Here is a 12,019-nt window from a genome sequence, read left to right as displayed (position 1 = left end):
AAGTGGGAATAAAGCTTGCCCTTCCAGGGCTGTACCTTTGTGGGTATGAGTGAAGCTTGACCTGCCAGGACTGTACCTCAGGAGGGATGAGTGAAGCTTACCCTGCCAGGGCTGGACCTAAGTGGGAATGAAGCTTACCCTTTCAGGGCTGTACCTTTGAGGGAATGAGTGAAGCTTAACCTGGCATGACTGTATCTCAGTGGGAATTAATGAAGCTTCTCCTACCAGGACTGTCCATCAGTGGGAATGAGTGAAACTTGCATGTGTTACACCCTGCCCCTGGTGTCACACCCCCTTCCCGGGCACTACAGTATATCACCTCCCTACGCCCCCTAGTGACAGTGCACCAGACTGGAGTATATCACCTCTCTACCGCCCCCTAGTGACAGTGCGCCAGACTGGAGTATATCACCTCCCTACCGCCCCCTAGTGACAGTGCTCCAGACTACAGTATATCACCTCCCTACCGCCCCCTAGTGACAGTGCGCCAGACTGGAGTATATCACCTCCCTACGCCCCCTAGTGACAGTGCGCCAAACTGGAGTATATCACCTCCCAACCGCCCCCTAGTGACAGTGCACCACACTGGAGTATATCACCTCCCTACCGCCCCCTAGTGGCAGTGCCCCAGACTGGAGTATATCTCCTCTCTACCACCCCATAGTGACAGTGCCCCAGACTTCAGTATATCACCTCCCCCTAGTGACAGTGCGCCAGACTGGAGTATATCACCTCCCTACGCCCCCTAGTGACAGTGCGACAGACTACAGTATATAACTTCCCTACCACCCCCTAGTGACAGTGCACCAGACTGGAGTATATCACCTACCACCCCCTAGTGACAGTGCACCAGACTGGAGTATATCACCTACCGCCCCCTAGTGACAGTGCGCCAGACTGGAGTATATCACCTACCGCCCCCTAGTGACAGTGCACCAGACTGGAGTACCTCTTTACCGCCCCCTAGTGACAGAGCACCAGACTGCACTACCTCTTTACCGCCCCCTAGTGACAGAGCACCAGACTGCATTACCTCAGTACCTCTTTACCGCCCCCTAGTGACAGTGCACTAGACTTCAGTACCTCTCTACCGCCCCCCAGTGACAGAGCACCAGACTGCAGTACCTCAGTACCTCTTTACCGCCCCCTTGTGACAGTGCACTAGACTTCAGTACCTCTCTACCGCCCCTCAGTGACAGAGCACCAGACTGCAGTACCTCAGTACCTCTCTACCGCCCCCTAGTGACAGAGAACCAGACTGCAGTACCTCAGTACCTCTCTACCGCCCCTCAGTGACAGAGCACCAGACTGCAGTACCTCAGTACCTCTCTACCGCCCCCTAGTGACAGAGAACCAGACTGCAGTACCTCAGTACCTCTTTACCGCCCCCTAGTGACAGAGAACCAGACCGCAGTACCTCAGTACCTCTTTAGCGCCCCCTAGTGACAGTGCACTAGACTTCAATACCTCTCTACCGCCCCCTAGTGACAGAGCACCAGACTGCAGTACCTCAGTACCTCTTTACCGCCCCCTTGTGACAGTGCACTAGACTTCAGTACCTCTCTACCGCCCCTCAGTGACAGAGCACCAGACTGCAGTACCTCAGTACCTCTCTACCGCCCCCTAGTGACAGAGAACCAGACTGCAGTACCTCAGTACCTCTCTACCGCCCCCTAGTGACAGAGCACCAGACTGCAGTACCTCAGAATCTCTTTACTGCCCCCCTAGTGACAGTGCACTAGACTTCAGTACCTCTCTACCGCCCCCCAGTGACAGAGCACCAGACTGCAGTACCTCAGTACCTCTCTACCGCCCCCTAGTGACAGAGAACCAGACTGCAGTACCTCAGTACCTCTTTACCGCCCCCCAGTGACAGAGCACCAGACTGCAGTACCTCAGTACCTCTCTACCGCCCCCCAGTGACAGAGAACCAGACTGCAGTACCTCAGTACCTCTTTACCGCCCCCCAGTGACAGAGCACCAGACTGCAGTACCTCAGTACCTCTCTACCGCCCCCTAGTGACAGAGAACCAGACTGCAGTACCTCAGTACCTCTTTACCGCCCCCTAGTGACAGAGAACCAGACTGCAGTACCTCAGTACCTCTCTACCGCCCCCTAGTGACAGAGAACCAGACTGCAGTACCTCAGTACCTCTTTACCGCCCCCCAGTGACAGAGCACCAGACTGCAGTACCTCAGTACCTCTCTACCGCCCCCTAGTGACAGAGAACCAGACTGCAGTACCTCAGTACCTCTTTACCGCCCCCTAGTGACAGAGAACCAGACTGCAGTACCTCAGTACCTCTTTACCGCCCCCTAGTGACAGAGAACCAGACTGCAGTACCTCAGTACCTCTTTACCGCCCCCTAGTGACAGAGCACCGGAATTCAGTACATTTTTGCCTCCGGTGTCTTTCTAATACCCCCTCCCCGGGCCACACTGCTACACGTGGCACTACCTCATGACCCCCACAGTGCACCAGACTGCAGTACCGTGTCACCCCCACTTATCCCCCCGCCCCCCAAGCCCCCGGGTCCTACCTTCCTCCGCTGGGGGTCGCTCTTGGTCAGGCAGGACCTCTCCAGGGCCAGGTACCCCCCGACCACCTGGATCTCCTCGGCCGTGGGGTAGCGCTTCTTCCCGGGGTGGGGGCGAGCCCCCTCTGTCTCCACGGCAACGGCCGGGCCGCCGTTCTCCAGGATGGGGGCCCCCGGGGGGGCCTTCCGGGGGTTGATGGTGATGGTGTTGCCGCTCTTTCGGTGCATGGCGGGGTGTGGGGATGCAGAGCCCGGGAGGGGCCCTGCTCGCCGGGCTGGGGGGCCCTCCTCTGTACCCAGGGGCCCCTGGTGGGGTCCACCTCGCCGGGCCCCCTCTTCTGGCCCCTGGTGGGGTCCACCTCGCCGGGCCGGGGGGCCCTCCTCTGTACCCAGGGGCCCCTGGAGGGGTCCTCCTCGCCGGGCCCCCTCTTCTGGCCCCTGGAGGGGTCCTCCTCGCCGGGCCGGGGCCCCCTCTTCTGGCCCCTGGTGGGGTCCACCTCGCCGGGCCCCCTCTTCTGGCCCCTGGAGGGGTCCTCCTCGCCGGGCCGGGGCCCCCTCTTCTGGCCCCTGGAGGGGTCCTCCTCGCCGGGCCGGGGCCCCCTCTTCTGGCCCCTGGAGGGGTCCTCCTCGCCGGGCCGGGGCCCCCTCCTCTGTACCCTGGGGCCCCTGGTGGGGTCCTCCTCGCCGGGCCCCCTCTTCTGGCCCCTGGTGGGGTCCTCCTCGCCGGGCCGGGGGCCCCTCTTCTGCCCCCTGAGGCCCCTGGAGGGGTCCACCTCCTCGGACCGGACCCTCATCCGCGCCCCGGGGCCCCTGCGCCGGCTCGGGGGCCCGCGCCCCCGGCTGGTAGAAGCAGGCCCCCGGCTTGCGGAGGCTGAAGGGCGAGGACCGCCCCTCGTCGGGCCGCGCCCTGGGCGCTGGCCCCGGCGCCCTGAGGTTGGAGATCCGGCTCATGCTGGGGGGCTCCGGGGGGTCGCAGGGGCTCTGCGCCCGGGGCTGTGGAGGAGCAAGCGCGCTGGCTTCCTGTGGCGCGCCGGGGCCGGGCCTGTGGTCCGGGGGAGGGCCGGGCCGGGGCCGGGGCGCGATGACGAACGAGTTCCTGGACTGGAGCCGCGGGGTGGCGAGGGCCGGCTCCGGCAGCGGGGAGGGGCGCAGCTCCAAGGAGTCGGTGCGGCTGGTGGAGGCCCCCACGGCATGCTGGAGGTTGGGTGTGGTGGCCCCGGGCGGGGAGTCTGGTGGGGCTGGTCCTGGGGCCACCGGTGGTCCTGGTCCTGGGGGAGCCTGTGGTCCTGATCCTGGGGATACCTGTGGTCCTGGGGCCCCCGGTGGTCCTGGTCCTGGGGCCCCCGGTGGTCCTGGTCGAGCCTGTGGTCCTGGTCCTGGGGCCACCGGTGGTCCTGGTCCGGGGGGCACCGGTGGCCCTGCTCCTGGGGGAGCCTGTGGTCCTGGTCCTGGGGCCCCCGGTGGCCCTGATCCTGGGGCCACCGGTGGTCCTGGTCCTGGGGGAGCCTGTGGTCCTGGTCCTGGGGCCCCCGGTGGTCCTGATCCTGGGGATACCTGTGGCCCTGGTCCGGGGGTCACCGGTGGTCCTGGTCCTGGGGGCACCTGTGGCTCAGGGCAAGCGTCTCCCACTGGCTCCAGGTAAGTGGCCCCCTCTGACTCCAGACACATGGCCGACCCTTTCTCCCAGCCACTTTCTTTTCCATATGTCCTTTTTAGGGGGCTCTCTACTTCACCCTCCTTATGATGATGTTCCGGGTCAACAAAATGGCTTCGCCAAGATGGGTCTGCTTTTGTGACACCTTGGTCGCTGCCCTCAGCAGACTGGCTGCCCTCCTCTTCGGTCCCATTGTGGAGGCTGTCCTCACCCAGCATTCCAAGCGTTGACCCCTCAAGGTTGGTGCGCCACTCCAGAGGTGACCCCTCTCCCGTTGGCGTGGTCACCTCCTTTGCCGTTGATGCCAGTGCCATGTTTGTCCAGGGTTCTGGCACAACCTCCACATGTCTCAGAAGGTCCCTCTGCCAAGGCTTGGGCATGAGAGGGCTGAGAGAGCCCGGTGACCTGCAGGGTGAGGTAGGCGAGGACACCTCCAGTGACTTGGACTTCAACTGACTGTGGAAGTGGGTCATCTTGTGCTGGGGAGGTAGGGAGCAGCTTGGACTGAGCGAGTGGTCCCTGGTCCTCTGCTCATCCGAGCAGAGGGGCAGAGGGCTTCTCCTGGAGTCGTTGGCCATGCAAGTCCTGGGGGTACTGGGAGAAGTGGGGGACATTGGTGGCATCCTGTCTTTGGGGTTAGCCTTGAGTTGTCCATTGGCTTCCCACCTCGGGATGGAAAGTGGACGAACACGTGCCAGCTCCAGCTCTGGGGACAGTGCTTCGTCATTACTGCTTTCCCTGGGGTCCTTCTCAGCCAGGTTCTCTGTGCTGAAAGACCTGGCTGTCCTGGACGAGCTGCTCTTCTCCTGCCCAAACTTGCTCAAGAGTTGGCTGACTTGGCCCTTGCGCGGCCGCCCTGGGGTGTTGTCCTCCTGGGTCCGGTTGATGGTGTTGAGATCTTCCACGCTGCGGCTCATTGAAGACTTGATGATGAGCACCTCGTTAGCATGGATCTCCCGGGGGTTGCCTGAGGCCATCATGCTGTTGAGGGCCTCCACGCTCTTGGACTTGCTGTCCTCCCTGTGGTCCTCCAGCTGGAAGAAGCTGGGATCTGACTCTATAATTATGATATTGTCTGCCCGGATGGTCCGTACACCTGGCAACTGGCTGTAGATGTCCGACATGTTCCGTGTCTTGGTGCCAGGGTCGCCCTCCGTGCTCTCTTTCCTCTGCTTCTCCAGCTTGATGAATGGGTTCTGGTGCACTGGCCCAATCTTCTCCTGAAGGACTGTCCTCTCATCCTCTTCCGGGCCATCATTCCCACTGCCAGTGGGGCCAGATCCGCCATGCTGCGGCAAGATCCCGCCACCCTCGCCCGGTTCTGAGAAGGAGGCTCCGGAGCCCAGCTTGGCTCTCCGCCTCTCAATGATCTCACGCTTCCAGGTGGGCATCTTGGACAACCTCTCCTGGAGCTCCATCTCGCGCCTCCGGCCTTCCTCCTCTTCCTTCCTCTTCCTCTCCAGAAGCTGTAGCTTCCATTCGGGCAGGGCAGCCATCTTGAAGGGTCAATTCTATTTTAGGGATAGGGCAGTGTTTTCCTTTTGAAGTCAGTCCTCCTACAACAGAGGCATCTAAAGCACCAGCATACCCCTCAGAAGCAATCCAAACACTGAAAGTGCAAAAACACTGGCTTAAATTTTATGGGCAAATCCACCTGTGTTCTGGAAGCCAGTAACACTGGCAGTGTCTCTACTGATCCATGCAAGAAGTCAATTCACATCCATCCCAGTCCTGTCCTCTCCACCCCATGAAATACAGCAGAGTTACTTCAAAAGGTCGAAGAGAAGAATGCCCACATGCCATTCCCCAGAGATTCTAGTCCATATTCTCTGGCACTGCTTCCTGGTGCTTGCGTGATGGATGCCACCTTGGGATGTCTGCCAGTCCTCCCTTGGTGCCCCCCTGCCCCCTACCTCCCCCACAAATCCTGCCATTCAACCACGAGCCAGAGCGCGTTGGGAATCAGGGACCGGGGGTGGAAAAGGACAATGAAACATTGTTAACAAAGAGAACAAAAACTGCTACATAGAAAGTTTGACAGAAAGAAATAAAATGTGACAAAAAACTGCTACTGCAGGAAGACTGAGGGGCAACTTGGATCAATAAAGGGCGAGTGAGAGAGAATGATAAAATACTTTTGGAAACAATGGGTTGGCTGGTCAAAATACAGGGTGACCAGGAGTTTTAAGACGCCCCTAGCGAAGGACCCTAGGAGATGATCTCAATGAGCAAGCGTGGATCAAGCAATCACAGACAACAGCGAAAACCTGAAAAACAATCAGGACAACCGTGGGCATCTGACATCAGGAATGCATACTGTGTGCAAGAGACCTACATGGCGGAAACCTAGCTACAAAGCAACAGAACCTATACACCAAGACTGCGCAAGAGGCGATCCAAAGCAAAAAGGTTTAATCGAGCAAAACAAGGGGCAACTGAGTGAAGTAGAAGACTATGAATAATAAGAGCTGCTCAGAGGCAGTAAGATGCAAGAAATAGTAGCCGGAGGCTAAAAGTAATGAGATGATCAGAGGCAAGAAGGGTCAACTGAGTGAAGTAGGAGACTATGAATATTAAGACCTGCTCAGAGGCAGTAAGATGCAAGAAATAGTAGCAGGAGTCAAAAAATAATGAGATGATCAGAGGCAAGAAGGGTCAACTGAGTGAAGTAGGAGACTATGAATATTAAGACCTGCTCAGAGGCAGTAAGATGCAAGAAATAGTAGCAGGAGTCCAAAAATAATGAGATGATCAGAGGCAAGAAGGGTCAACTGAGTGAAGTAGGAGACTATGAATATTAAGACCTGCTCAGAGGCAGTAAGATGCAAGAAATAGTAGCAGGAGTCCAAAAATAATGAGATGATCAGAGGCAAGAAGGGTCAACTGAGTGAAGTAGGAGACTATGAATATTAAGACCTGCTCAGAGGCAGTAAGGTGCAAGAAAGAGGAGTAGGAGGCCAGCAATGATGAGATGATCAAGAGCAAGAAAGGGCAACAAAGACTGTAAGACAGTGACTAAGGACAACAGATAATTGAAATCAAGAGGGACAACAAAGAGTATTAGGAGGTGATAATGATGAAAGGATCAAGAGCAATAAGGCATAGTGAAGAGTATAAGCCGGCGACCAAGAACAACAAGACACAATCAAAATATATAAGGGGCAACCAAGAATGATGAGACCATTGAAAGCTATAAAGGGCCACCAAGAATGATAAAACAATCAACATCTATAAGGGGCAACCCAGAATGATGAGATAATGGAAAGTTAAAAGGGGCAACCAAGAACGATGAGACGATTGAAACCTATATAGGGCAACCAAGAACGATGAGACGATTGAAACCTATATAGGGCAACCAAGAACGATGAGATGATTGAAACCTATATAGGGCAACCAAGAACGATGAGACGATTGAAACCTATATAGGGCAACCAAGAACGATGAGACGATTGAAACCTATATAGGGCAACCAAGAACGATGAGACAATTTAAAGTTATAAGCGGCAAGCAAAAACGATGAGACGATTTAAAGGTATAAAGGTCTATAAAGAATGATGAGACAATAAAAAAGCTTTAGGGGGCAACTAAGAACGATAAGATGATTGAAGCTTTAAGAGCTAACCAAGAATGATAAGAGTATTGACAGTTATAAAGTGCAACCGAAAAAAGATGCGAAGGTTGAAAGCTATAAGTGGCAACAAGGAACGATGAGATGATCAACAGCTATATGGGACAACCACGAATGATGAGATGATTGATAGAAAGTTATAAGAGGCAACTAAGGAAGATGAGACAATCGAAAACTATAAGGGGGCAACCAAGAATGACAAGATGACTGAAAGCTATAGCTGTCAACAAAGAAAAAAAATGAGATAGTTGAAAGTTCTAAGGCGCAACCGCTTAACCGATTAAACGCTATAAGGAGCAACAAAGAACGATGAAAGCTATAAGGAGCAACAAAGAATGATGAAAGCTATAAGGAGCAACAAAGAACGATGAAAGCTATAAGGGGCAACAAAGAACGATGAAAGCTATAAGGGGCAACAAAGAACGATGAAAGCTATAAGGAGCAACAAAGAACGATGAAAGCTTTAGAGCTATAATGGGCAACAAAGAACGATGAAAGCTATAAGGGGCAACAAAGAATGATGAAAGCTATAAGGAGCAACAAAGAACGATGAAAGCTTTAGAGCTATAAGGGGCAACAAAGAACGATGAAAGCTATAAGGGGCAATAAAGAATGATGAAAGCTATAAGGGGCAACAAAGAACGATGAAAGCTATAAGGGGCAACAAAGAACGATGAAAGCTATAAGGGGCAATAAAGAATGATGAGACGATAAACAGTAAGGGTTGATAGGCAGTATTAGGAGGGGACGCGGAGTGATAAGAGGTGATCAGAATGTGACAGGATTCTGGGGTGACCAACACCAGAGAGGGCAGAAACCAAGAAGCCCGAGAGTAGGATGTGGTGACAAGGGGACATGGGTGGCAATAGGCAACGAGGGCGACAGAAGCCACCGATACAAAGGACAGAAACAAACAGAAGCGACAAAGGCAATAGGGCGACCTAGCCTGGGCAGAGGTGACGGCACAGGGTGATGGAGAGCCAGAAGGCGACTGAAGACGATGTGTGGCGACTGACAATAGGGGCTAATGGAACGAAGAAGAGGCGACCAAGGACATGCGGAGGGCTGCAATGAGGCGACACAAACGATACCAGAAGACCCAAGACAACAGAGGGGACCACAAACGACGGCGAGTGGTTACAAATGCCAGAGAAATGGAACAATAGGAGGCGAGGAGGAGGGCCGGCGGAGCCCTGGAACAATGGGGGCGACCAGGCACGGGCGGGGGTCTCCGGCTCCGACCATAGCCTCCTGGTGGCTGAATAAAGGACCCCAAAGGATGAGGCGAGACTGGCTGGGGTGGGGACAAGGGGGGTCAGAGGGTGGGCTGCAAACCCCGGTGCCTGGAGCCCAGAGCTGGCTCAGAGAGGGGAACAGACCAGGAAGGCTGGTGGCTGTCTCGGTGGGAAGTCCTGGATCCGGACGGTCCCCTGGAGGGTGGCCGTCTCGGAGGATGTCTCGGTGGGAAGCCCTAGATCCGGTGATGGAGGCTGGCTGTCTCGGAGGATGTCTCGGTGGGAAGCCCTAGATCCGGTGATGGAGGCTGGCTGTCTCGGAGGATGTCTCGGTGGGAAGCCCTAGATCCGGTGATGGAGGCTGGCTGTCTCGGAGGATGTCTCGGTGGGAAGCCCTAGATCCGGTGATGGAGGCTGGCGGTCTCGGAGGATGTCTCGGATGGAAGTCCTGGATCCGGTGATGAGGCTGGCTGTCTCGGGGGTGTCTCTGGTGCAAGTCTTGGATCCGGACGGTCCCCTGGAGGGTGGCCGTCTCGGAGGATGTCTCGGATGGAAGTCCTGGATCCGGTGATGTGGGGTGACTGGCGGTCCCCAGGAGGGTGACAGCCCAGGAAGGTTGGGTGTCTCGCAGGATGTCTCCGATGGTAGTCCTGGGACCGGCGGTGTGGGGTGGTTGCCTGTCCCAGGCGGGTGGATGCCTGTCCCGGGCTGTCTAGGGTGGGTGTCTGTCTGTCCCGGGCTGTCTCAGGGGAGACAGTCGCCCCTGGGCCGGTGGTGGGAGGCAGTGACGGTCCGTGGGAGCTGCTGCCTCGGGTGGATAATCCCAGGGCCGGCCCCGGAGTCCTTCCCGAGCGCTCAGGCTGTGGTTAATCCTTCAATCACTGCGCATCACCCCCTCCATGGAGGGCGGGGGCCTGGGGTGGAGGAGGGACGGGAGGGGGAGGTGCAGGAGGCGGGAGTCCAAGGACACAGCTGGGCACAGACAATGAGCAGCCGCTTCCTCCTCCACACCCGGGGCTTCAATGAGCTATGGAGGGAGTGCCTCCCAGGGAGCTCTGGAAAGGGGGTCCGGGCACAGAGGGCGAGGCCTGAGTGTGGAGGAGGGAGCCAGTCAGTGTGAGCCCCTGCGGCTGTCGGAGCTCAGAGATGTCCTTCAGCTGAGCTCCCTGCAGCTGTCAGAGCTCCCTTCAGCTGTCAGAGCTCCCTTCAGCTGTCAGAGCTCAGAGATGTCCCTCAGAAGAGTTCCCTGCAGCTGTCAGAGCTCCCTTCAGCTGTCAGAGCTCTGAGATGTCCCTCAAATGAGCCCCCTGCAGCTGTCAGAGCTCCCTTCAGCTGTCAGAGCTTAGAGATGTCCCTCAGTTGAGCTCCCTGCAGCTGTCAGAGCTCAGAGATGTCCTTCAGATGAGCTCCCGGCAGCTGTCCGAGCCCCCTTCAGCTCTCAGAGCTCAGAGATGTCCCTCAACTGAGCCCCCGGCAGCTGTCAGAGTTCAGAGATGTCCCTCAGCTGAGCTCCCGGCAGCTGTCAGAGCCCCATTCAGCTCTCAGAGCTCAGAGATGTCCCTCAACTGAGCCCCCGGCAGCTATCGGAGCTCAGAGATGTCCCTCAGCTGAGCTCCCGGCAGCTGTCAGAGCCCCCTTCAGCTGTCAGAGCTCTGAGATGTCCCTCAGTTGAGCTCCCTGCAGCTGTCAGAGCTCAGAGATGTCCTTCAGATGAGCTCCGGCAGCTGTCCGAGCCCCCTTCAGCTCTCAGAGCTCAGAGATGTCCCTAAACTGAGCCCCCGGCAGCTGTCAGAGTTCAGAGATGTCCCTCAGCTGAGCTCCCGGCAGCTGTCAGAGCCCCATTCAGCTCTCAGAGCTCAGAGATGTCCCTCAACTGAGCCCCCGGCAGCTGTCAGAGCTCAGAGATGTCCTTCAGCTGTGCTCCCCGCAGCTGTCAGAGCTCCCTTCAGCTGTCAGAGCTCAGAGATGTCCCTCGGAAGAGTTCCCTGCAGCTGTCAGAGCTCCCTTCAGCTGTCAGAGCTCTGAGATGTCCCTCAGATGAGCCCCCTGCAGCTGTCAGAGCTCCCTTCAGCTGTCAGAGCTTAGAGATGTCCCTCAGTTGAGCTCCCTGCAGCTGTCAGAGCTCAGAGATGTCCCTCAACTGAGCCCCCGGCAGCTGTCAGAGTTCAGAGATGTCCCTCAGCTGAGCTCCCGGCAGCTGTCAGAGCCCCATTCAGCTCTCAGAGCTCAGAGATGTCCCTCAACTGAGCCCCCGGCAGCTGTCAGAGCTCAGAGATGTCCCTCAGCTGAGCTCCCGGCAGCTGTCAGAGCCCCCTTCAGCTGTCAAAGCTCAGAGATGTCCCTCAGCTGAGCTCCCTGCAGCTGACAGAGCTCAGAGATGTCCTTCAGCTGAGCTCCCTGCAGCTGACAGAGCTCAGAGATGTCCTTCAGCTGAGCTCCCGGCAGCTGTCAGAGCCCCCTCCAGCTCTCAGAGCTCAGAGATGTCCCTCAGTTGAGCCCCTGCAGCTGTCAGAGCTCCCTTCAGCTGTCAGAGCTCAGAGATGTCCTTCAGCTGAGCTCCCTGCAGCTGTAAGAAGTCCCTTATCCGAGCTCCCCGCAGCTATCAGATGAGATGTCCTTCAGCTGAGCTCCCTGCAACTGCCAGAGATCCCTCAGATGAGCTCCCTGCAGCTGTCAGAGCTCCCTGCAGCTGTCAGAGCTCCCCTATCTGAGCTCCCTGCAGCTGTCAGAGCTCCCTGCAGCTGTCAGAAGTCCCCTATCTGAGTTCCCTGCAGCTGTTAGACGTCCCTTATTCGAGCTCTCCGGCTGCACAGATGTTACTGTGAGTGAGCTCTCTGTTTCTCACGGATGTTGCAATGACTAAGCTCCCTGCAGCTCACATGTGTTGCTTTCAGTACGTTCATTGCAGCTCACAGATGCTGCTGTGAGCTCCATACAGCTCACATATGCTGCTGTGAGCTCCATA

General features: G+C 56.9%; 1 protein-coding gene across 2 annotated transcripts in view; it reads right to left on the bottom strand.

Moving 5' to 3' along the window:
* The window catches only part of PPP1R18 (protein phosphatase 1 regulatory subunit 18), a 100,367-nt gene extending 90,305 nt beyond the window's left edge, over window positions 1–10,062 (bottom strand). The window contains exons 1-2 of one of the 2 annotated variants that reach the window (XM_069241951.1): window positions 3,035–10,062; window positions 2,541–2,896 (exon numbers count right to left, since the gene is read on the bottom strand). In XM_069241951.1, coding sequence (XP_069098052.1) covers window positions 2,541–2,896; window positions 3,035–5,687 — 3,009 coding nt within the window. In that variant the 5' untranslated portion in view covers window positions 5,688–10,062. The remainder of the gene's footprint in view (window positions 1–2,540; window positions 2,897–3,034) is intronic. The other variant, XM_069241952.1, reaches the window with a different exon arrangement.
* Window positions 10,063–12,019: the final 1,957 nt, after the last annotated feature.

Source organism: Pleurodeles waltl, chromosome 6, assembly GCF_031143425.1.
Source record: "Pleurodeles waltl isolate 20211129_DDA chromosome 6, aPleWal1.hap1.20221129, whole genome shotgun sequence".
Taxonomy (NCBI): Eukaryota; Metazoa; Chordata; class Amphibia; order Caudata; family Salamandridae; genus Pleurodeles; species Pleurodeles waltl.
The sequence above is the reverse complement of the archived record's forward strand: the minus strand, read 5'-3'. Positions and strand labels throughout refer to the sequence as shown.